This window comes from Athene cunicularia (genome assembly GCF_003259725.1).
Source record: "Athene cunicularia isolate RWA chromosome 8 unlocalized genomic scaffold, athCun1 chr8_part1, whole genome shotgun sequence".
Lineage (NCBI taxonomy): Eukaryota > Metazoa > Chordata > Aves > Strigiformes > Strigidae > Athene > Athene cunicularia.
In genome coordinates this window covers 23882913-23909030 of record NW_020799109.1, presented here as the reverse complement: position 1 = coordinate 23909030, position 26118 = coordinate 23882913, and the positions used below count along the sequence as shown (strand labels likewise).

General features: G+C 36.9%; 1 protein-coding gene and 1 long non-coding RNA gene across 5 annotated transcripts in view; one reads left to right on the top strand and one right to left on the bottom strand.

The window, feature by feature from the left end:
- The first annotated feature begins 759 nt into the window (after nt 1–759).
- On the top strand, nt 760–25542 carry WDR47 (WD repeat domain 47). 4 transcript variants are annotated; one of them, XM_026854425.1, is made up of 15 exons: nt 760–1008; nt 5502–5668; nt 7131–7214; nt 7843–7927; nt 9447–10249; nt 12826–12952; nt 14777–14955; nt 15081–15338; nt 16000–16075; nt 17315–17472; nt 20779–20948; nt 21874–22044; nt 22437–22568; nt 23281–23499; nt 24167–25542. In XM_026854425.1, the coding sequence occupies exons 2-15, from the start codon at nt 5511–5513 to the stop codon at nt 24307–24309; spliced, it is 2763 nt and encodes a 920-aa protein (XP_026710226.1). In that variant the 5' UTR covers nt 760–1008; nt 5502–5510; the 3' UTR covers nt 24310–25542. The 4 variants fall into 4 exon arrangements, with proteins under 4 accessions (XP_026710226.1, XP_026710224.1, XP_026710227.1 ...); XM_026854423.1 differs by having other exon boundaries at nt 12823–12952; XM_026854426.1 differs by having other exon boundaries at nt 762–1008; nt 12826–12949.
- Nucleotides 13793–26118, bottom strand: part of LOC113483146 — a 22319-nt gene continuing 9993 nt past the window's right edge. Inside the window, exon 3 of the long non-coding RNA XR_003398965.1 lies at nt 13793–14058. This is a non-coding gene — a long non-coding RNA (uncharacterized LOC113483146). The remainder of the gene's footprint in view (nt 14059–26118) is intronic.

The following is a 26118-nucleotide window of genomic DNA, read 5'->3' as shown; positions in this document are numbered from 1 at the left end:
GGCGCGGCGGCGGGTGTGCCCTGGCTCCGGGGCCGCTTCAAAGGAGCGTCGGCTTCTCTGCGGCCCTGCCGGCTGCTGGTGCTGAGCTGACATTCCCGAAATGCTAATTCGGGCTGGGCGCTGTGTAATTAAACAGTGCGGTTGTTTTGAACCCTTTCACCAGCAGAGGTGGATTTCGTGTAGAATCGCACGTGAAGAGGCAAAAAAAAAAATTGGAGCAGGAGCGGTTTTTTTTTAGTCCAAACGCATTCCTTTCTAATATCTGTCATTTTTTCGGGTTTTTTAGTTTTCTGCATTCTATTTTCATTCTAATATGGAAGTATTGCATAATTTAATGACACCTTTTTGGCATTCATGATGCAGAATGCTCTGGGTAAAGTGTGCATGTTGTAACAGGGATTGATGAATATACAGGGCTCTGCTGGTCACCTCTAAAGCCTGGTGATATAAGGATTACTGTGGTGGCTCTAAAGCAACAGCTGATGTAAGCAGGGTTAAAAAAAAAAATTATTAGAGGGCAAGCCAGTGAAAAATCTGTGTGAGGAAGAAAAGGCTGATATGTAAGAGGTTACCTATTTGATGTGTAGGAGTAAAATAATGTTTCAATTGTAGAGTTCAACTACAGAGTTTGGTAAAGGTTTCTATGGAGAGCTTACTACTTTCAATATAATTCATTTGAAATAATGGATTGTGCGGTCTCTTAGTGCGACTCACCGACACCCATTTACCCTAACAGTTGTGGGAATCGATTGTAATAATTTTGGCTTGTAGGTATGTTTTGTGAAGTTTTTTATATAGAATAACTGGAAGATGACTCTAATAAAAAATTTGGCCTATACACTTTTTAAAAAAAAATTCTTTTGATATAGAGTAACTGAAAGATGATTGAGGGCACATCACAAACGGAGCCACTAGGTACTGACCAGGCCCTGATTTCCCCGTGGGGTCTGTGTAGGCCGAACTCCAGAGTGGCCTCTGGGCAGGCCCAAGAGTCTTACATAAGTGACTGTGGGGTGGATTAAGAGGTGAAATAACAACACAAACCAGCCAGCTTTTTAAGTATGTGCTGCTACTTCATGTTCAGTTTTTCTGTGATATTGCTCACCAAGAAAGATGCTGAGGTTATATGGGTATGCGTTGCAGCTGTCGTTGAAGTCAGCAAACCAAGACTTCTAATTAGGCATTGCTTCTCCCTTTAAACATATTGCTGTACTCTCAGTATGACACTTGAGATTTGAACTATAATACTTCTTTCCTGTATTTCTGAGTAGTTATTTTATGTTCTTTGCCCAGTTTTGTGAATGCATGTCATATACTATTGGCAAGTGATCTATTTCAGATGAGAAATAGCATAGGAATAATGCTTATTTTAGAATTTCACTTTTTACATGCTTTCCAGAATATTAAACCTTACTTTAACTTTCTATCACGTGAATGTGTATACATTTTAAATTTCTTCTAAGGGAGATGATGTAAGGAAAGACTACTTAGACACTATTTATAGCCACTTCGGGTCTAAAAACATTTTCCTGAAATAGTGTATTTATATGCATAAGTGGGTTTTTATTTTAAAGAATTGGTTTCCACGCTTATAACACCATGAGAAGGTTCTTGCTGTTGGTATGTTCTTAGAACATGAGTAAGAACAGAACAAAGTGAAACCCGTCTGTGGAAAATTTAGGAGTAGGTAGTCTATGTTTCAAAGAGTTTGTTTAAAGGACATCTTGTCCATTGAAGCTACAGAGAAAACATACGCCAGGTTTGTGGCAAGAACTTTTTTTTTAATGTAGATTTATTAAGAGGAAAGCGAATTTAAATACAGAACTAAGGGGAGATAATAAGGGGGAATGGACAGGAGAAAAGGAAGGAGGGCAGTTGTGGAAAAGTGCTGTTCTGAAAAGTCTGGGTAAGATTAAAAGGTGGTAGCAAAAACCTGGTTGATAAAAGTCACCTGAAATGTTAAGCTCTAACACTCATTTACTTTCATTTGTACCTCAAACTAAGGCTGTGCTTCAGTCATTCTTGAGTATTAGTGCTTGAGCTGATCAGATTGTGACATTGTGTGCCATATGTGCTGGCAGAATGCCATATAGTGAGATGGACCAAAGATGAAGCTTGATCTCTAATCTTGAGTTTCCCTGATCTTCTTTGCATTATTGTTGTTGTTATTATTTGTACACATACACACACACACCCCCCACTGAATGGCAGAAAAACTGATATATTTCATAGGGGGTGATGTGTAAGTCTGTATATTTTTAATTTAATTATAGTGTTACAGTGCTGCTTGTTAATTTGACTGTATAATGCTTATAAGAGATGTCTGAGCTCATCATCCTTAAAAAATCATAAATTATGTGAAAATCTTCTCTAGTAGATTTACCATTCTTTTCTAGCTATTTGTGTGCTCTGACAGGAAATGCACACTAAATACTTTCATAATATTGTTAATGTCTGAGATTATCAATGTACTTTGATTCTTCTTCACGAATTATGTTTTTCTGAACAGGACCCCCAAAATGCTGTTACTATTCCCCTATCATATATGGACCGTGCTGATCATCCTTTATCCTAATTTATGTGGGCATTTTAAATAAAGTGTTATCTTCAGGACAAACCTGTGTTTTTAAAACTACAATGGAAATGGAAGACAACTTCTTGCCAATGCTAGATTTTACTTAATGTAGGTGTACTCTTAAGCAGTGTACTGAGTATTATGCTCATTTTTCCATCAATAGAATATATAAATAATTAATTTTGAGAATTAATCTTGAAGCTATGTAGGGTGGCTTCCCATTTAGACTTGAGTGTAGTAGATTCAGTTGAAAAGAAAGCTGGACTTGGTGTTCCTTTTTTCAAAGAGAGTCAGTCTAAGTTTTTCCAGTAGTTTTCTGATGGGTAGTCTCAGCATAGCTTTGCTTAAATTTTACTTTGTCTTTTGGCAAGGAAATTAATTTATTTTATATAAGAACCACCAGTGCCATAAAACATAATATGAGAAATGCAAATGCATTAGGTGTGGCTGGGAATTAAGATGTTAATACTAAACTACTCATAAATTTGTGTTGATTTTTTTTTTTTTTCTTTCAATGTATAAGAGTAGTGTTGAATTTTTCTCTGGGACCAAAAATCCATATCCATTTGCCAAAAGGGGAAGTTCTTGAAAGATGCTTTTTCCTTACATTTTCATACTGTTTCAGGTTCTAGTTTTGGATTTGTGTCTGTCTGCCTTCTTTCCTGCAACAAAGCATTCTGCAAGCCAGCTTTTAATTTTTTCCTTTGACTCTACTAGCTGAAAATGGGCACATGGTCTCTGGGTTTCTTTCATGAGACCCATCAAAATACTTGGTGATTGGAGTCTTCAATGACTAAAATGAGAATTAAGCACAGCCATTTTTAAAAAGAAGTTAGTCCACTTCATCTGGCACAATTAGGTCTCTGTTGTTCCAAAATAAATTATGCTACTATAATCAAATGCTTTTCTAGTTCTGGCAGAAACTTACTTGGAAAAAAGGTTGGCACAGAGCTGTGAGGAAGATGGGGAAACCTGGGGATTTGGACGATGTAGTACAAAACCCCCTCTTAGTAATGCCGAATTTTTTTGTATCCCTTCAAGTTCATTAGCATTAGTTTATGATGATCAGTGAGAAGTTTCACTGGATTATTTGTCTCTTCCCCTGTTTTCAAGTAAATAATTTATTTCTTGTTAATACTTTGAGTGTCTTATTTGGATTATTCAAACTTTTATCTGTTCTCCGATTTCTTATTACCAGCTTCTGTGCATCTTTCCTAATATGAGATAGATAACTAGCTAATGGGATTCAGTTTTCCTAGGCCAGCATATCTGGAGGCTGCATCATCTCTTCAGCTTGTCTTTGGAGCTGCATCATCTGTGGCTGGTTGTGTAGTTGTTAGATTTCTGCCTAAGTTAATGGCTGTGTGCAGGAGTTAAGTAGTATTTTTATTTCCCCTTTTGAATTAAAAGTGGGAGCACTTTTAACCTATAACCTATTCTTGTGGACATCTTGCCTTTATTAGTTCTTCTGATCCCTGTTATTCCACTGTCTCTCCTTGTTCCTGGGGGTATTGCTTCCTGCTGATGGTTATTCACCAATACTTGCTTCTTCTGTTCTTTGGTGCATTCCCATAATCAATTTAAGTCAGGTTCAGACTTTGCTACTGCCAGAAAGCAAAGCTCTGTAAGTTCCTTGTGTACAGGGAGTGAATAAACATTGAACTAGCACCTGGATCAGAGAAGTGATCTGGCTAACCATACAGCTCCATTGTGGGTGCCATGAAGTGACTGTGGCTGAGTGCAGAGGTGAGAACAGGGACTGCCCCTTTCTGCAGTAACACGGGATTAAATTGTATTTTTCCTGATGTGAAATCACATTCTTGTAGCTGCTAGCGTTTTTTTGAAGAGTTCCTGATGAGCCAATGCTATGTGGCTTGGCAGTGTTACAGGGTTTCTCCCCACATCCCCAGACAGTTTTCAGCAGATCAGCTTAGGAATTACAGCTGTAAAGTCTTTTTAAGGCTTTAAAAACCCCAGTTGAACAGCTTCTACTTTAAGTCAGACTTAAGGAACCATGCAAGACTTAGCCAGAAGCAGAATTTATTTTAGGTTTCCTAAGAGAAGTACATGCTACAACTCTCATATCCTTGGAGGAACTGTGTTACAAAGGAGCTTAGACGGGGCATCCATGGGGGCTTTAAACGCTGCTGGCAGCCATGGCCTTGGCCTCTCACTGTCCCAGCTGTGTCTTCCTACTTTCTGCTGGCTGGAGAGATCATTAAACTGCTGAGCCACTTCAACACAATAGTTGATGGAAAAGCTAACCCAGTGACAAAGTGAGGAGTGCAAAGGAAGGGCCAGGAGCACATGGCTGGTGGCAGATGAGTGGGACTGGCAGTTGGTGGTCAAACTGGCTTAGATCACCTTAGGTTTGCAGTTTTAGGTTCTTCATGAAGCATATAGACAGAAGTAGGTGTCCGTGTGAAAAAAGAGTGAAAACCCCTGGCTTAACTGTCATACACTACTTCAGAAATGGGGTGGGAGGAGACTGCATTTTTAGTGTGCTGTGCTTTTTGTATGTGTTAGAAACATTTATATAGAAGATCTCTAGGTAATGACACAGTAACTAGCTCGCTCACTTTTATGGTCTTTGAACTTCACTGCTTGCATTTCAGAAAGGAAAATTTTAATATTGCAAACTTAGTATGCACGATATTTTCACACTGCAGGTGGATTGATTTCTTGGTAGATTTGTTTGTCCTCAGTATATGCATAGGACAAAAAAAAGATTCAGATGCATTGTTAGGTGTGGCTTCATAATCAACCTCTTAAAATGAATTTTGTAATCTATTTAATTTTCATAATGCTGCAATGTTCTATTCTAAAAACCTTGTATTTTGTTGGGGTTTTTTTTAGTAGCCAACATTTGTTAACCAAGCATAAAATAAGATATTGATCATAGCTATAATTATCTCTTCCCTTTTAGGCAGCCATCATGACGGCTGAAGAAACAGTGAATGTTAAAGAAGCTGAAATAATTAAACTAATACTAGATTTTCTGAACTCAAGGAAACTTCATATCAGTATGCTGGCCCTTGAGAAAGAAAGTGGGGTCATTAATGGCTTGTTTTCAGATGACATGCTTTTTCTAAGGTAGGACTTCTTTCTCTGGTGCTTCAATACAACATACATGAAAACATACAGTTGGTCTGTGGGCAGCCCCATGCCACTAAACTGGAGGTCTTATGCCCTCATCTGCTTCTTCTGACCACAGTTCTTGTGCTCTAGCCCTGCATTGTATTCCAGCTCTGAAGTTAATATATTCTGAGTTAGAATTTTTGTTTGTTTGCTTGTTTATTCATTTTAACGTAGTCATTTTTCTGGCATGATGATGAATTCAAGTGGGAAGGACTCTTAGTAAGTGGCGGTGCAGGTTAAGTCAAGGAAAGCATGTGAGCAGAAATAGGATGGTGAACAAGATCTGTTGGCATCAGTGATGTGTTATTATCTGCTTACCATGTCACACAAAACTAATGTGTAGTTTATTGACTTCTAAAATAAAGTATTTTGACAATAAGATCTGAGATGGGGTGGTTTCCAAAGATTTTTCCCCAAAATATTATCTGTATTTCAAAATAATACCTAGATTTCTCTTTTATTTTAACAGTATGAAAGGAGTGTCCGCTGTCATTGGGGTGTGAGAGTTGGTTTTATTTACCATTCAGGATATTGCCCTCAGAATTATTAAAAGGAGTCACTATAGATGCATGCTAGTTTTTAGCATTGCTGTTTTCTATTTCATGCCAAAGTACTTAACTTTGTAGAAGCATGACAAAATAATTTATCCAGCTGTACTTAAAACATCAAAAAATATTTTATTACTGAACAAGATTTCTCACCTTGCATCCTTTTGATTAATATTACAGATACTGGAATAAAATTAAATTCAAGAAGAATTAGAGAAAGATTAAAGTTATTAATTATTTGTTTCATTTTTAGCTTAGTTGCAGTATACATCTAAGGAGAAACTTGCCCCTTGTAGACCTGGGCCTTTTATGGAGATTTAAGGGTGTGAAGAAATGAAACTAATCCACCTGTACAGTCTAGCCCACTGGTCTTGGAGCTCTTGTGCTGGCATAGTTCTGCCAAGCTGCTCTTCTTACATTCTTAATATGGGAGCTGTGTGTTTTCCCAACCCTCATTATAAAATAGGCCCAGCAATATTTATGCAATTCAAATTAACTCATTTTTAAGTTCACTTTCATTCTTCAGGATGTATTTGTTCTATCAATATATTTGTACTCTTCAAGTAAGATTTTTTTATTTTTTTTTTAAATGAGAATTACAGGTGAAGTAGAGACACAAGGACCATTTTGTCCTTTTGGATGTGCCTTTAAAAGTCATTATTTGTCCTTCCAGTATGCAGTTCTTCTTGCAAAATATTGAGAAAAGACTTGGATTTTGTTCCTATTACTTGTCATGTCAGAGAGTCATCTTGGCATCTGTGCACTGTGTAACTTCTCAAAGCAGGTTGATCCCCTGTTAATGTGTTTAAATGAGAAGGAGGGATGTTCTTGTCCAGTGAAACTGAAGGAGTGACTCTTTCTTTTTCTAGGCAATTGATTCTTGATGGTCAGTGGGATGAGGTTCTTCAATTTATTCAGCCTCTGGAATGCATGGAAAAATTCGACAAGAAAAGGTAAAATTGAATGTATGTCAGAGTTCAATTTTCTGAGTTGTGGAAAATACATGAATTTCTAAGTATTGTCTATGAAAGCAGTAGTTCTAAGTTCTTCACCTTTAGGTTTTGTTTTTTCTAACCTGTGTACAGTTCCTAAAGTGCGTGCATGCATTTTTTAACAAACTATAATATGTGCACGCAGTCTGTAATGAGTTTTCATTTGCCATACTCTTTAGCACTATGATGCATGTTGTGCTCGTGGACTGGATATGTTGGACTGGATGTTCTTCAAGGTCTTTTCCAACCTAGACCATTCTGTGATTTTTTATTTTTTTTTTTTTTTATAGTTTTTACATTTAGCTGCTCTGTCATATTTCCATTCAAGAAATAAGTGTGATTGCTATACTTTTTTCTTATTACTGTCTAATATTTTTAAAGTAATATTTCTGAAAGCAATAGTTGAAAAGTAACTTTCCTGTTAAAAAATAATTTTGTGGTTAACAATTTGTTAAAATTTCACATCAGAGTTCCTTGTCACTGCAATTTCTATGTCTGTATCAAATTTGCTGTAAAATACCTTGCTTGTCTCTAAAAGAATGTTTAGCTACTGGATCATGATGTGTAGTATTTCACTTCTTACCTGCAGATTTCGTTACATTATAATGAAGCAGAAGTTCTTGGAAGCCTTATGTGTAAACAATGCGATGTCGGCAGAAGATGAGCCTCAGCATGTAAGAGTTGTCTCTGGTTTGGGTTTTGGTGTCAGGAAGCCTCTTGAGACATTCTGATTAAAGGCAGAGCGGGAGCTCCCAGCACAGAATAAACAAATTTTGGCTGTTACCAAATGGTTTCATAAACAATGGGAAAAAATAATTGGTATCTTCTGGAAATGAATGTGGCTCCAGGTCTCAAATAGAATTGTGTATACATGGGTTGCTTGAAATTTAGCAGCACAGAACAGCCAATGTTTGTGGTCCTGATCCTGGGATTTACTTTAGGCCATTATGCTAAAGTGCAAGACTCTTTTTTCCAAAAGTGTTCTGAAGCAAGTCTCAGAATCACAGAAATTTATTGTCACAATCAGGATCAGGTGAAAGATTCTGAATTGAGTTAACCTTGATTTCTGTGCTTTTAGAGAGAAAGGACACAGTTGTTTGGAGGGAACAGATGTGTTCATGAAGGACTGATTCAGTTAAATGTGAAACAGCAGGAGTTGTGAACTTAGGCTTTCAATATGGAAAGAAACATAAACTAGCAAAGAAGGTGTGCAGATTATGAAATTAATTTCTAAGATAAAAATGTTATTAAATGAAAAATTAAGAATGCTGTTAGTTTTAAAACAACTGATTTCATTTTCCAAACTGAATTGATTTCATTTCTCTGCCCCATTACATATACATTTTACTGCAGGGTCTTCTCTTGACAGTGTAGAGAAAGCTGTCCTTATAGTTGTAATGGGAAGGTGTACTATTCCTCTAATCTCTCAATCAGTATACTATTTCTAGATAGCAGTAGAAGAAAAATATGCAGATATATCCTTTATTTTTTGTTTTGAATGTTACCAAATATGTTGGCATGTTCTGGATGGAAGGCTACTGTATCAAGCATATCCTAGGTAACATGGATAAGTCAGGCTTTTTATTGTTTTTGAAATCTTTGTACCTAAAAATGCCAAATTACGTGTTTAACGTGGTTTCTTGGATTCTAGCTAACAAGCTTTTTACTAAAGCCTTCTATTCATTTGGAGGTCTGATCTTCTGAGAATATTTTGAACTTCTTAAAAGTCAACTCCAAGTTGCTGATCACTGTAAACTAGTGAAATGCACAAGCCTTCTATAATTTATGCCAATAGCTTTTCATAAAAAAAAAAAAAAGGGAAAACAAGTCAGTTGGCTTTGAGAATGGAAGTAACCTTCAGTGCTAGAATAGAAGTGGAGCTGTTTAGCTACAGATTTGAAATTTTAAGCCTATCAAACCTGCAGTGACATGAGAAAGTTCAATAGATGTGTAGAAAATGGGACTGGGTAGGGGATTATAGGAAGTCAAAGCATCTGGGAATTTGGCTCTGTTTTAACTGCATTTGCATCAGCAATTTCAGACTCTGTATTGTATGCTGTTTTAATGAAAACAGTAATAGTAACAAAGAAAAGATAGTGGAGAAATTCTGCTACTGCCTGTTCTTCTTCAAATGACTGCTTTATTGTAGAAACACATGTACTACAAACTCTGTTCCTGTTAATATTTCTGTAGCTGGAGTTTACAATGCGAGAGGCTGTACAGTGCCTACATGCGTTGGAAGAATATTGTCCCTCTAAGGAAGACTATAGTAAGCTCTGCTTACTACTGACACTGCCTCGCTTGACCAACCACGCGGAATTCAAGGACTGGAATCCCAGCACTGCACGGGTTCACTGCTTTGAAGAAGCCTGCGTCATGGTGGCAGAGTTTATTCCTGCCGATAGGAAACTGAGTGAGGCTGGCTTCAAAGCAAGTAACAATCGTTTATTTCAGCTTGTAATGAAGGGATTGCTTTATGAATGTTGTGTGGAATTCTGTCAGAGTAAAGCAACAGGAGAAGAAATCACAGAAAGTGAAGTATTGCTGGGCATCGATCTCTTGTGTGGTAATGGGTGTGATGATTTGGACCTTAGTTTATTGTCATGGCTGCAGAATCTACCAGCAACTGTTTTTTCTTGTGCTTTTGAACAAAAGATGCTTAATATTCATGTTGATAAACTCCTCAAGCCTACAAAAGCTGCGTATGCTGATCTTTTGACACCTCTAATCAGCAAACTTTCTCCTTATCCATCATCCCCAATGAGACGGCCTCAATCAGCAGATGCTTACATGACCCGCTCCTTAAATCCTGCCTTAGATGGGCTGTCATGTGGATTAACGAATCATGATAAGCGAGTCACAGACCTTGGGACCAAAACTTCTCCAATGTCACACTCCTTTGCTAACTTCCATTACCCAGGAGTACAGAACCTCAGCCGAAGTCTCATGCTTGAGAACACTGAGTGTCACAGCATTTTTGAAGAGTCACCTGAGCGGTAAGGGCAACTGTAGTTTTATTTTTACCTTGGCTTACATTACACTTAATATGACTGGGTTACTACCTGCATTGTAACTTTGAACGTGATTGTACCATTGAAACATAATTCCATTGTTTAAATTCTGTTATAATTAAAACCACATATAGAAAGTGGTTTTTTCCTTACACTTTCATGATCAAAGTAGACTTTCATATTTGGTTTTGAGCCTTATGGATTCAATCTGGACTTTTTTAAAGCTGAGATCCTAGTGCAGAGCACAAATATGCTCTGATTATGTAATAGAGTCTAAAATTTATATTCAGTATTACTGAAATCTTTCAATACAGATTAATAAATTGACACAGTGGAAAGCTGTAACTCCATCTTCCTTCCCCATCCCATTTGGTCCTCAAGTGTCTGTAAATTTTAGTCCTGACACTGTAAGTGATTAAGCATACTTCAAAAATTTACATATGGAAATAGTCCTGATGAGGTCAGTGGAAATCACTATATGCTGTCACTGTAGCAGTCCTCTTTATCACTTAAATTGTTACAATAGTAGTTCCGCTTAAATATTTACTTACCCTTTTCCAAACCACATCAGAATAAGACAGCTGAATGTATTATGTTTTTTATATTGGACTTGGAGATGGGTTGTTATAGCAGTGAATGCTATTAATAAATTCTTTTAATGCAGTGTAGACTGCAAAACTGACTTTTCTCCTTCCTTAAGAACTAAAGACTGTATCAAAACTTTGCACTGTTTACTGTCTAAGAGAAAAGTTCTGGTAACTAGGAGAAATGGTATTTGTCAATTAAGAGATTATCTTGTTTTTGCTTGGCCTTTGTTTTGATCAGCAGTTCTGCCCCATTCTAAACGTTATATCCAAGCTTCTCTAGAAAGCAGCCTGCTGCCGGCTTTTTTGGCTCTTAGAGAACCGGGTGGGTAACTCCCTGCAGTGGGGTGCACTGGCCAGCAGAGGACACTTTTAGAGCTGTGGTATTCAGTCCTGGCTGCAGTTGCTGACACTGTTAGTTTTGCCTTAGAGCAAAATTCTGTATCTTGTGTTAAGATAAAGAGCAGCTGGAAATAAGCTCGAGAAAAAGGAAACAAACATCATCATGCTGATGTCAGTTCACCAATGATAATGGAAGCGTTGACAGTAATGTATATTTTAATACATGACCTTAATGCTTATCTTGAAAAGAGCTGTTTTGTTTGATTCTAAAAGATCCATTTTAAATCTCTGGTTTTACCAGCCTCTTCAAAACTGGAGTTTTTGTGGATAGCCTGAGTCTTAGGGAAGTATCCTTTGTGTTACATTTTCTAAAAGTGTACCCTGGAGATACTAATGAATTGTGGATCCTGTAATTTTACCGGACTGTATGCACAAACTTTTAAGATTGGTGCATGTAGCCCAGGGTCCAAGGTTAAAATTTATTCTTGAAAGCTTTTTGTTTCCTTTTCAATATTAGTGTACTGGAATAATTCTGCACAAATAGAGTTATCTTGTGGGCTAAATGAAGCGGTAAATTGCTGCAGTTAGTCTTTGTGTCAGCATTTTAATGTGATGTTAAATGAAGTTTATAGTTCTTAACATGTTTTTTCATTAATACATCTCTCGAAGGTTAGAATTAGGTTAAGGGGACAGAGCCATAGTTTTAAAGAAGGCATTACATTTTGCAGAAGAAAATCCAACTTCAGATTATGTGTCCAGTTTAAACAACAGTATTTGTAAGGGTGGAAGCAGGGAAGATGAGCTTTATGTAAATTTGGCCCTTGCTTCCTCTTGCACATGACAGAAATAACATATTTCTTTTATAAATTGTATTCAGCAAGCAATTACTTGTCTTTTTCAGTCAGCTAAGTTACTTTTGTGATTTTTACGGAGATACCCCTGAAGTTTAAAGTAACTTCTTAAACAGCTTTGCTTCAAGTCTCTGAGTAAAGAGGACTTTAAGTTGGCAAAACTGAAGATAGGAGTCCAGGGCTTTGAATTTTAAATGTATTCTGTGCACTTATTGATTGCTAAAGCATTCTGGAAAGAGTTCCATGAAGAAATACTTGTATAACACAAGAGTAACAAAACTGATATAAACATTTTCCTCTGTAGCACTTTCAGGAAATGTCCAAGCCAATGGATGTTAAACATAGTTTAAATTTAGATTGGTAATGGTAATTAAACTAATACTTTATAGGAGACATTAATCATATCTGATACATTCCATGCACATAATTGCTTTTGAAAATAGGAGACCTCAAATAACTTGTTAGTTAAAGGGTATATAGTTCAGGTGTAGAGATAGAAAACATGGAATTTGGATATCCCATGGTGGTAAGGCTTTTTGGAAAAGGTGGGAACAAAGCACACTGTACTTTTTGTTTGGGGGTTTATTTTGTTTAGTGTGACCCATTGCAAATTGCAGTTTTTCTCCTAAGCAATATCTTCTGGTTTATGTGACTTAAGAAGTTTGCACACTTGTATTAATCAGATTTTACTCTAGAATGTTATCTTTATCTACTTACCAGGGGATTTTCCACTCTTAATTTTTCTCAACTAAGCTTCTTCTCTTTTCCATGTTACTGCAAGAAGTGATACTCCTGTGGAGCCACAGCATCCCATCAGCAGTGAGACTTTGTGCCAGAGTTCAGTTCCAGAAAATGAACCACTTACTGGATCACAGAGTCAGGGATCAGCCAAACAAGAGAAGAATGAGGTAGTGGTTGTTTGTTTAAAAATAATGAGGCTTTTTGAACTGTGTTCTGATCATTTCATAATGATTTGTCTTTGTGTTGAGAATATCATGCGTGACAATGGGTTGCTCTGAATCTTGTTTTTACTGTAGTGAAAATACCATATTGCATCTTATATAAGAAACTACTCTCTTTTTTTCCCATTGTATAAAGTCCTGTGTGATTTGACTATGTAATGCAGCTGATTAGTGTGCCTTTTCACATCAGTGGTGTTGCTAAACTGTTGTGTATATCTTAAAAAAAAAAAGCTTTGCAGTACTTAAAGCCAGCAATGTTGAATTAAACAATGCAATGTTTAAGAATCTCCTTAAGTGTTTCAGTGAGGAATCTGGTATGTAGCCTGCAATTTTTGGTGTTAACACCAAGTTAAACAGGTCATCTGGTCATCTCACATCATTTTCTGCCTGGAACACATTTACTAAGGAATTACCCAATTTTAATATATCTGCTGTACAGAATACAATAGCAGAACTTTTTTTTTTAATCTTTGAAGGCCTGTGCCTTGACTATCCTTTTTTCTTTTTTTTCTCCTTAACAGCAATATAGGGAAAATTCAGGAGGAAACAATGAAAACAGTTAACTGTTCTTTTTCTATGCTTTTAAATATCTGTCTCTTAATTCAGTAATGATGAATAGCATTGAGTATGAAGTCTGTTTTATTTGCAGACTTCAGTTTGATTTTTTTTTTTTTTTAAGTAAACTTTGTCTTGGCTTAGGACATCTATATGGTACTGAAAACCAGTCTAGTCTTGACAGGGCTATGTTTTCCAGTAGGCCCCATTGCTTCACTCATGTCTACAAGGATTAACAAAGTCCTTCAAACTTGAGAACTTCACTCCCACCAAGGACTTTGCCAAGTAACTTCTCTGCTGCAGCAGTATTGTGTATGCACGTTGGGGATAAGGGGAAGGAGGAAAGATCTTAGTTAGACATAGAACAGAGCAGGCTTCAAGAGGCAAAAAAAACAGATGCAGAATTTGTAGGAGAGAATGAAGACAAGATATGCTGTGCTGTAGGTAAGGATGTTGGCCAGACTATTATACACAAGTAAAAAAGAATGCAGTACCCAGTCCTCGCCTTTTCCACATTATAGTGGTATATGTATATACATGTGCAAGTAAGAAATTAATGTAAGTTTCTTTCAGTAGCTTTATTTTTGCATTGTTCCTGGAGGGATTGAGTTAGAAGCCAGAGTTTACAGAATAGGACATCTGGGCAATGTATTTTAGGTTTAGGTCTTAGTTTGGGTAATAATGACAGAATTCAAAGGATCAAAGATTGACCCCAATTGCAACAAACAAGTATCAGTCAAGTATCAACAAGGCACCAATTTCAAAAGTAAGATTCAGCACTTGAAGCTTGGCTACTGAGAGAGGTAAATTTGCTCTGCAGACTGGTGGCAGGGAGGTGTCAACATGGCAGAAAATAGTGACTTTGTAGTAAAAATATGACTTGTAATTTGGAATGTAGCTTACGTTTGTTTTCTGATTTTTATTTTCAGTTTCCAATCACCTATTCATTTTGCTCTTAAGTGACATTTTGGAAGCTTTGTAGGGAAGGGGAGTCCCCTCCTGAATTATGGCAGAACTACTTCAACAGTGAATAGCACAGGCTGGCAGTTTTTTAACATGTAAAGTGTATCTGGTTTTATGGAAGAATGAAAGCACTCAAAGAAGAATCTGCTGGCCTTTTGATGCCTATAGTGAAATAACGAACCAGAAAGTGAATATTTAGGTTAAGTACTGCAATTAACTATTTAATTTTCATCAGTAATTCTCATTTCTTTTTAGCTTCGCGATTCAACAGAGCAGTTTCAGGAATATTACAGACAAAGACTACGTTACCAGCAGCACTTGGAACAGAAGGAGCAACAGCGACAGTTGTACCAGCAAATGTTGTTGGAAGGAGGTGTAAATCAAGAAGATGGAGCTGACCAGCAACAGAATCTTACTGAGCAGTTTCTTAACAGGTTGGGAGGGTTTTGTTGATTTTATTTTATTTTTTTTTTCCCTCCACCCACTCTATACCCCTCAAGTTCTCATAATAACCTGGTTTGGTGGTCTTTTTTTTTTTTTCCTTGTCATTTGTTATTAGATCTATCCAGAAACTAGGAGAATTGAATATAGGTATGGACAGTCTTGGAAATGACGTCCAAACACTTAGCCAGCAATGTAATGGGAGCAAAATGAATGCATCTACCCATCCAGCAAGTAATTTTACATCAGCGCCTTCAGATGCTAGTCAGAGGATAACAACTGATAGCCCAAATGTTAATACAAGCACTCCTCGAAAGCGTGGATCAGCTAATCAGATACCCTTCCCTGAAGAGTCACCTGTACAGGGGAATCAAACGTAAGTGATTTGAGACTGTTCAGGACTGGAGATAACCTTCTGTTAGCACTGCAGGAGTAGCTCTTTGTATTTATTTTTAGTTATCAAATGAATTTGTCATTGAATAGGGGTATTTAGCTACTGATCAGTGTTTTCTATATATTTTTGTAGGGATTACAAAGTCTTTTATTTTTTTGACAGCACACATGAGAAATAGTGTTTATTTGTTATGGTTTACATTTATGTTTACTTTTAGTTTCAGACTTTTTATTCCATTTTATATGCATAATTCTAGTTTATGTTCTATTACATTTTTTATGAAATAAAAACTAGGTGGAGAGAGCAGCAGGGCAGAATGGAAATTAGATTTCTTCTGTTAAGTTAAAGGTAGTGCTGACTTGAAAGCAACAACCATTCTTCCACTTACATGTATACATATGTATGTTATGGATGAAAACAAATATTTTTAACTTGCATTCAGTTGTTTAATGCCTGAAGTTTACTGCAAAAACAGCAACCCCTTGTAAAAATAATAGTGTGATGATAAAGAATCTGACACTCGTAATGCTTGTTCACACCAATCAATCAGTTCTGAGAATGACTGCAACTGTAACTTCAGTCCAATTTTTTTTTTTTTTTCCTGTGGTGGTGTGCATTTAAACTCTTTACCAAATCAAAACAGTGTATCAGAACATGCTGTTACTCAGCCACAGTTGGAAGACTCTCCGGGGAATTCAAGTAGGACAAGAGGTGATGAGGTAAGTTTTTTTTTTTCTTTTTGTTTTACAGTTTGTGTTTTCACAAGATCCAGTATTTAATAATGAATATTGTAGCATCCTCTCATTGTTAATTGATACTTAGAATAAACTTCAGTTGATGCAGTACCTACAAAATCACAGGACCATTGAGACTGAAAGGGACATCTGGAGACTGAGTCCAAACCCACTGCTCAAAGAAGGCTCAGTGAGAGCAGGCTAATTGGGGATGGCTCCAGTTGGGTTTTGGGTATCTCCAAGGATGGAGACTCCACAACCTCTGTGGACAACCTGAGGTCTGACTACCCTGATGGTGATTTTTAAAGCAACAAAAAACGTTTAAATGGAATCTCCTCTATTTCAATTTGTGAACATTGCTTCTTGTCCTTTCATTGAGAATTTTGCGCTTTTTTTTTTTTTTTTACTCCTCCTGTCAGTGTGTATTTATATATGCAGATGAGTTTTACACACACATATACACACACATCCCTTCCTGAAATGCCCTTCTGATCTCAAAGCCAAACAGGCCCAGCTTTCTCAGCTTCTCCTTGGACAACAGATTCCAATGGGATGTCTTTTACAGCCATTGTTTTAGATTTTCCAGGTTGAAATACTGATTGTTGGACTTCAGTCATTGTGGTCCAACTTTAGGGGAATAACTTTGTAATAAGTACATTCCAAAGTTCTGCATTAAATAAATAAATATCAAAATTTTTAGAAAGCTGGTGGCAAAGTTGTCAGGAGAATGATGTAATGAAGCTTATAATTTTATGATAACTTTGTTATCTACAGTGTGAAAAGCTGGTTCTTTGGTATTACATTTGTTTTATTAACTGTATTTATGATTTGGACTGTTTTCCCTAAAATTGCAACTTTGTTCCCCTTGCAAGTTTAACACAGGTCAAATGCGTTTATACTGAAATAAACTGTAATGTCATGCATCTGACATGGGCTGTTTGGAAGAAGAAAAGCTGCTTGGAAGCCTGGCAGGAGAATGAGGAATATTAATCTAATGTTAGCTGTAAAAATGAGGTGAAGAAAAGAACTGTTAGAAGTATGCTATTCCTTGATGTGGACTAGATATTGCTTTACAAATCTTTAACTTGAATAGTTTAGCCTGGTGCTGCTATTTTAATAATTTGGTATAGTAGTTTTACATTATTCTGTAAAACAGTTGCACCCACTTCTGAATGTTCAGTTCTATGCTGCAGAACCTAATTTGACTGTTACCTTTCTATGCAGGATGACAAATCAAAAAAGCAGTTCATTTGCATTAATACTCTAGAAGACACACAAGCTGTCAGAGCTGTAGCCTTTCATCCCAGTGGGAGTTTATATGCAGTTGGTTCCAACTCTAAAACTTTGAGAGTTTGTGCCTATCCAGAAGTAATTGACCCAAGGTAAGAAAGCTTGAATAATGACTTATTTTTCTGTATTGTAGCACTTTTCTCTTGAAGCTACTGGTATCTGTACATTTCATACCTTTTGTTTGTGTTGTTATAAGTAGTGCAGTGCTCCTCTTCTTAGAAACCTAAACTGCCAAACAAAATTAAGATGGTCTGCTGAAGAATTTAGGTATTTGTGGGCTGCATTTTTGCTCCCTTACATTACTGGTAAGGTGCATTGCTACCAATACCACTCCTTTCCTTATAAAAGTTTTGGTTTTGTCTCAGCAGATGGGCTTTTCTGTCTTTATTGTGATGGTCTCTGGTTTTGATATTCCAGCTGTAAAAGTGGGAGAAAGCATGTATCAGTTCCCAAGCCAGCACAAGTTGGGCTTCATGAAATGCAGTTTCTGGCAGGAGGACAGTCTTAACAGTAGAAAAAGCAATATCCTATTAAACTTTTACAGCAGAATTTGACAGAGCATGTCTGTTGGCCCATTGTTACTATAAACGCTCTTTTCCTAATTATTTGGTTCCTTGACAGGAAAAGCACTTATTGTGGTTTCCTGTGCATACCTAGTCTTTTCTGGGTTTTTTTCTGTTTTCTTAATAGGAGGGGGGAAAATGTTTTTTTGACCTGGAAATAAATATTGCCATCTCAATAACTATCTCCTTGTCTCTGCTCTAGTTAAGGTATTTTCTTGGAGTAGGGGAAGTGCAGGCATCTAAATCTTCACAATTTCAGAAAGAACTACAAGTATGCGCAGTGACTTTATCTGGGACACCTTCTCAGTTTAGGACTCCGTGTTCAGGTTTCCAAAGTGTTCATAAAGTAATTGGTTTTTTCTTTTCCTCCTTAAAATATCATCAGTAATGTAGCCTTTGAAGTTTAATTCCAAAATATTTATTGGCAAACAAAAAAATTGATTTTTGCAATACTCACTGCAAGCTGACTTGCTGGACTTTCTGAAGCCCAGCCAGCCTGTTGATTGGTAAAGAGCGCGGAACATTTGCAGTGGAATGGATGCTTCTTCACTGAATAACTATGGTCTTCTCTTGCACAGCTTGTTATACTAACCATTGGAAAAGGTTAGCTTGACTCTGTAGCCTTAGTCCCTAGTTACAGTGCATGATTTGATGTGACAAGTGACATAGTGCATCTGGATATGAAAGAAATACTGATATTTCCTTAATTCTGAACTTCCTCTTACTTTTTTTCACTATGCTTACAGTCTGCCAAAAACATTTCACAATGGGATTTATAAGTCAGCAGAGAGATTACATTATTCCAAAATTTTTCTAATCTTTGTAACAACCAGAATCTAGACACTCATTCAAAATTTTTCATGTTTTTCAAAAAGCTATTATCATGTAGAATATCTGGTAAATAGCAGTTGTTTAATTGTACATCAGAGAGTTCTGTTAGGAATTTTTTAAGTTTTAAAATTGTCCTTCAAATCGATGTATGAGTCAGGACAGATTGGGTTTGTGTTTTTTTTTTCTTTTCTCTAAAGGTATAATAGTAGTGTGCTTTTTTCGTACGTTTGAGATTAAACACTGATAGATACACATTACAATTCTGCAGATGTTGTTCAAATAATCACAGTGCTTCCATGCAGTTGATTGGCAGCATGTGCTGGACAGGTGCTCCCATGTCCTGACAAAATCAGTGATTCTCAGCTGCTGCCTCCATCTCTTAAAAAATAATGTGAATCCAAACTCTGAGTGTGATACAAGACATTAGGCTGTTTAGGAAGCTCTGTAGTGTGTGTTGAATGATGGTACTGATTTAGGCAAATCTGTCATGGATTTCTTCTCTGGCAACAAAATAAAGTTAGCTTCCTAATTTAGGAAATTTTAGCTTCCTAGATTTATTTTAGTGTTCGTTACTAAAGCCATGTTTATCTCAGAAGACAATCATCTATTTAAAAAATTTTGGTTTTTTTCTCTCTGCCTCTTTTGTTCAAGTATTTATAGTATGGTTTCTGAATTTTTCAACAGCCACTTAATTAGTTGAATTTCTATTGTTGATGTTACTGGAGTGAATGTTGCTGGAGTTAGATACAGCAGTACTTTATCTTAAGCACTTGACTACTTCCTGCTCTGGGAATAGAGAAATAACATTGCAGGAAGTTAATCGATTGAAATAGAGGAAATGTACATCAGTGGCACTGTTCCTTTTATTTCAGCCATGTGTAAAGCTGATATGGTTTCAGAAATAAGAATGTCTGGCATGTTTAGATGCTGTGAAGATTCCTGCATTAACATATAATGGTGAAGGTGTCTTTCTTGCACAGACTGCTGTATTAGATTTTCTGGTAGATGAGTGATGCTTTGGGAGTCTCTTTATTTGACAAATAATATCCGGTGCACAGCTCTTAATGGTCAATGTGTATGAGTTTCTTCTTTTGTAGTATGTTTTTATCCATTAAGTAAAAATAAATAACAAAAAGAGGAGACAGTACTTGCTTAACACTTTTCTGTCTTCTCAGGTAGGGTTAACACAGAAGCATTTTTCCTGATCCTTTAACCACTTTAAGTGTTTGAATCCTAGTCATTCTGACAGCAAGGATGGAATAGACATCAACTTTTTGGATAAAACAGCAGGCCTTAGTTTTTACTGTTATAGTACTACTAGGCACAACAACAGTCCCAAACACAAATATATGGAGCCCAGTCATAGAATTACCCTGTCATACCAAACTCAATCCCCAGTTAGGGACTGTCTGATGGCTGGGAAACTGGAAGAGAAACAGCTTCTGCACACATACACAGAGGTTACACAGGCTTCTGCTTTTTTCTTTCAGGAATCTGGATTTCCCAGTCTGCAGACTGATAGTTTAGTCCCAGCCTTAGCTGTGCCAGCTGCACTGGGTGCTACCATAGGTAGTGTGTGCCTTAGGAGTTTTCTTGGCTTACTGCTGCTTAATTGAACTCAAGCATGTTCAAAAGTGGCCGCAGGATCAATTTGTTGAAGTATGAAGAATGTAGAGAAAAATCCTAACAATTTAGTACTCTGGGGTATGTAGATAGTAGTTACTCTATTTTATCTGTATCAACCCTTTATAGATGAAGGGACTGTGTAAGTTCTTTTTGCATCTCCAATCACAGATACAATAGGAAGATGAGGAAAAATTGGAAAAATGGAATGGAGAAAATCCTTTTGTTTTGTCTTAGATCATGTGTAAATGTTTCAATGCAAACAGTTGTATGTATTTGTTATCCAAAATAATAGAAAAACAGTATTTTCATTTTAGAATATGTTGCTTTCCTTAAAAATACAAGGAAATTGGTTGTGTGTGTTTTGTTTTTTTTTCCTAGTGCTTATAATGCTCCTAAACAACCTGTAGTTCGCTTCAAAAGGAACAAGCATCATAAAGGATCAATCTACTGTGTAGCCTGGAGTCCCTGTGGACAGCTGTTAGCTACTGGTTCTAATGATAAATACGTGAAAGTACTGCCTTTTAATGCAGACACTTGTAATGCAACAGGTAATATGTGTGTGTATTTAAAGAATTTTTTCAATATTTGTCCAATATTTGGCAAAACTGTACAAATCACACTGATTATGTAGCTAATATGTTTTGTTATTTTTATTCTAATACATTTAACTTTAGTGTCTTTTCCTTTTCACCATCACTGTAGTTTCTGTCTATCAAAGAGCCGTTGAGGGGTTAGGGATTATCTTTTGGGTGTTGTTTGGTTTTTTGTTTGTTTGCATTTTGGGTTTGTTTTGCAACACTCTCTGGTATTGTGCTGTCTTCTGGTAGGCTTGGGGTGTTGGTTTGGGGTTTGTTTTGGGGTTTGATTTTTTATTTTTTAGATACGGTAAAACAACCAGATGTTCTTACCCAACACTAGTTATTGAATGTCAGTAGGCATTTATGTCCACTTCCAGCTCCCCCTTTTCTTGTCTAGTTCTGCCATCATCTTCCCAGTCACAGAAGTCTAAGGATTTTCTCACAGCAGTTACTATTTTGCATGCCCAACCCTCCAAATCAATATATGGCATATAGCTCTTTATTTTTCCTCTTTTAAACTTAAGCTACCTTGTCCTGTGTGTTCAGTGTTCTCAGTGATCCTTTCCTCCCGGCAGAGAAAGACTTTTTAGTTTACCATAGTTTACAAAAAAAAAAAATCTGTAGTCTATAAACCTTGGCTGGTATTGGCTGTGGAGATGGTCTGCATACATTTAGCAATGCTTTAGGAACTGTAGGAAGCTCAAGCAACAGTCAAAATAAGATACTGAAATAGTGTGTTTTATGAAAAGTGCACAACAGTGTTTATACTTGGTAGTGTACTCACCCTTGCCTAAAATACTCTGTATTATCACTGTAGCTGCTTTAAAGGTTGCAGCACTATCAGTACTAAACACAGTATGCCTCACTTTGTTCCTTGATTTTTAAATTATTTTAGGACCAGATTTGGAGTTCAGCATGCACGATGGGACAATCAGAGACCTTGCTTTTATGGAAGGCCCAGAAAGCGGTGGTGCTATTTTAATAAGTGCTGGGGCAGGGGACTGTAATATTTACACAACAGATTGTCAGAGAGGTCAAGGCCTGCATGCCCTAAGTGGTCACACTGGTATGTATGTTATTGTTTCTCTCTTGCACTTTTTAAGTCTATTACGTTCTAGCAAGTTCTTGGTTTGGGGCTCTTTTTAACATCTGTCTGTTTCTTTCTAAAAAGCCTTTTTTTTCCTCCAGAATGCTCTTGAGGTATTTTGAGAGAAGCAGGGAGTGTTTGTTTTTAAATATGTTGGCTGTTGATTTAATGGAGAGAGTGGTGCATGCTTCATTCCAGAGAAGATGCAAAGCTGGGTATTGCCTTACACTGTTGGCATTTTAGATTATGCAACTTGCAGGTTTTCCATAGGGTCGTTAAATGTCTGAATGCAAAAAATATAATCAGAATTGTAATATTTCATTATTTGAATAATGGTGTTTCATCAAATCAATATATCTTCCTGTTCACAGGTCATATTTTAGCACTTTATACATGGAGTGGCTGGATGATTGCATCTGGATCCCAAGACAAGACTGTAAGATTCTGGGATCTGAGAGTGCCAAGCTGTGTTCGTGTTGTGGGAACAACGTTTCATGGAACGGGTAAGACCCGCTAGTGTGCTTCTGACCATTCTTGCATAAAAATATATTTTAAAGATGTCTAAATAGTATAGAGTGAATGTAAGGGGGTTTTGCATCCCAGAATGGAGGCTTGGCTTTAAAAGAAGTCATGAAGATAGTTTTGCCTGTGTGTTTTGATTGTTTTTTTTAAGTAATGTGTTTTTTCAAAAGTTGGCTAGTTTTTTGCATTATGACTTTCAAACAGACACTGCCAAGTAAGTGAGACACAAGATAACTGTTCCAGAATCAAGGGAAAAGGTGGGAAGGAGCAAACATTTTTGCAGGTTAACATACTCTATAGAATCTGTAAAAGGACGCTTAAGAACCACTTGGGTTAATATTGTTTCTTTAAACATTTGGGGGAGCAATAAATAGGGGGGGATTCTTTGCATTATTCTTTATTTCATAAAGAATTACTTTCCTGTGATGAAACAGGGATTTTTTTTCTCATGCAGCTTTAATAGTGACTTCTACCATTCCTATGTGACCTATGACTTCAGAGTTTTAAGTGTTAGAACATTAAAAAAATTGTGTTTTTAAGGTAATGGTAGCTAGGTATGTTCACCCTAAATTTAAGGCCAGCATTTGGTATTCTTATACAACATATATTCTTGTTTTAAAAAACAAAGTTAGCTATTTGGACAAAGGTACATAAGTATAATATGTGTGTGTTGGGCTTTTTTTTCTCCTGTAGGAAGTGCTGTAGCCTCAGTAGCTGTTGATCCTAGTGGTCGTCTCCTGGCCACAGGACAAGAGGACTCTAGCTGTATGTTGTACGATATCAGAGGAGGACGAATGGTGCAGAGCTATCATCCTCATTCCAGTGATGTTCGTTCTGTTCGCTTCTCTCCAGGGGCACACTACTTGCTCACTGGATCATATGATATGAAAATAAAGGTGACAGACTTGCAAGGTAACATACATCTTACAAAGGATACTAGGTTCATTTTCAGTTTGGTGCTTTTAAAACTGAAGTTGTAAGAGAACTTGGTTCAAAGATCAGGTTTTAGTTTAAAAGGGGGGAAAATAGTAAAGCTTTGAAGGGTTTGAAATGTGTATAAATGTGATCATGGCTGTTTGCAGTTGGCTAGTTGCATTGCTAAGACTGTAGGCTGTGAACTAAATCTTGTTTTGGAGGGGAGGGTCTAATGATAAAAAGTAGTTAACACTGTTACCTGATGAGATGGCCATTGCTTTCAGGCAGCATTTGTAAAACTGACCTTTTAAAAAAAAAAAGTGTGATAATCATGATGCTTATTTTTATTGGGAGGAGTTAAGAAAGAAGATACCAGGTATATCTAATTGACTTGATTTTCTTGGACCATTAAAAAACTCTGAATACTTGTATTTTAAAGTTGTACTGTGTCCAGTAATGCCGAGAAACCAAAACACTGGGGCCTTGTGTTATGCTCTGTATGTGTGAGAGAAAGGTCAAGTGTGTTTCATAAGGTGAAATACATACCTAAGTTTTACTAAACAAACAAACAACAATCCACTGAAAAACCCACCTCAAAGCCAAAGAGCTGGGATAAAAATTCATGAACTGACTATGACTAATGATTTCTGTTCCTCTGCCATAGGGGACCTCACGAAGCAGCTTCCTCTTATGGTGGTGGGAGAGCACAAGGACAAAGTTATTCAATGCAGGTGGCACACACAAGATCTTTCCTTCTTGTCATCTTCTGCAGACAGAACTGTAACTCTTTGGACTTACAACGGCTAGAGTGCAAAACAAAGGCAACCTATGCAGCTAAAGCACAGAGACCTGAGACTACAGAACTGTAAAATTAAAGTAATAATAATAATTAGGCATTGAGAAAGCAGCAGTTGAGCGGAAGAGTGTCAAGAGGAGGGGCACTTGTCACAGATTTTTCTGGTTTCTAGGAGGTCTTGGTGTTTTTAGTATGTTCTTTTGCAGTGCTTTCAGTCTTCCATGTGAACTCATGCTGCTGTGACCTATGTGACCTAGTCTTGTTGCCAAAGTCTGAGGAGAACTCTTATGTTGTTGATGTGCACTCAGAGTAACATGAATGACGTGTTTACAGTTTGGTATTAATTGCATTCCTTGGTCTTTGCCTCAATGAGAATTTTATATAGAAACTTAAGTTGAACAACATTTCGAGTCTGTATGTAACTGGTTGGTTACGCACACAAAAGATAAATTACTTCCACTGTTTTTTCAGGTTTATTATATTCATCACTTCTCAACAAGAGGTCAAACTTTATAACATCTCCACCATTTAAACTTTTTCAGTAATAAATTCTGAACTTGAAAGGTGACTAGGCAGTAACCACATCTTGATTATGGTCCATTATATAGTGTGGGGTTTTTTTCATCTAAACTGGGGGAAATGTTGCTGGTTTTACTACATGACATAGTTTTGAACATGTTGGAGGGGGAAAAAGTAAAATATTGACTTTTTTTCAGTAGAAACATGTAATATTTTACTTTCTGAATGCAACATAATACCTCTGTGTATAATGTACTGTAGAAAAGAGTGGATTGGCAGCAGTTGTCACAGTGAGTTTAACGGCTATCAGTCTTTCAAGTAAAAGGGATACCATTAATGCTATAATAGAAACCAGCATGGCTTAAAATGCTATGTCTGCATGATAACTTAAGAATTGTTGGAATTTCACAGTTCAGAAGCTTATCTGAATTTTATTTCTTGCACTGTTTATGGGAAATTGCAGTTTTATTTCTACAAAACTTTAGATTCTAATGTTTATGTATTGTTATATTTTCATATTGTACAGTTCCTTTTCCTTATTAAAATATAAACCTTAAAACATTAGGTTATTTATTTATTTGAACTGCAGTTAAGTTTTGGATTCTCTTGGTTACTAAGTTATATGTGCACTGTAGCAAGCATTTTTAACTATTGTATAAAAGTGGAAAGGTAATTATAGAAGTGTATCTGTGCTATAATCTCAATAAAGACCTCCACCACCTGCAGCTGTCTCATCTGTTGCTTTGCATTCTTGGTGTTTAATTCCTCAGTGCAACTCAAACTGTACATCAAAATCTGCTGTATGCATGGAATGATAAAAGACTTCACATCTCTAATACTCCTACCACCTCTCTGATGTTTCAGTGGGGTAGGTAGTAGCACAGAGCTGAAAAATACTTGTTTTTCTATATTGGTCACACAGGTTAAGATCTTAATGCTCCTTTGGAGGAAAACATGACTTCAAACTATTCTGTACTCCTGTTGTCCTCGCAGCCTATTTTTGATTAGCATTACACCTACTTAAATATATTATTTCCTTACATGAATTTTATTTCAGCTTGCTTTTTCCAGAGCGGATCCAGTTTTACATCTATTGTTCGACGTCCCGGGCTCTTCTTCGCTACCTAAGTATTGCCTTGTATGTCTGCCTTGAACTGTTGACGAAAATAGGAAAAAAAAAAAAAATCCCTATACCACCCGGGAAAGGGGAGGGGACTAAATCGCTGGGAGTTGCTGCTGTTCCCTCTCGCAGGTGCGGGCGGCGTAGCGGCTTCCCGCGCTGCCGCCTTCCTCCCGCGGCC

Bases quoted from the DNA above. Each gene is read 5' to 3' on its own strand.
- WDR47 (XM_026854423.1), top strand. From the start codon at position 5,511: ATGACGGCTGAAGAAACAGTGAATGTTAAAGAAGCTGAAATAATTAAA. The intron at 10,250-12,822 runs GTAAGGGCAACT...TGTTACTGCAAG, and splicing joins TTTGAAGAGTCACCTGAGCG to AAGTGATACTCCTGTGGAGC. The intron at 16,076-17,314 runs GTAAGTTTTTTT...CTTTCTATGCAG, and splicing joins GTAGGACAAGAGGTGATGAG to GATGACAAATCAAAAAAGCA.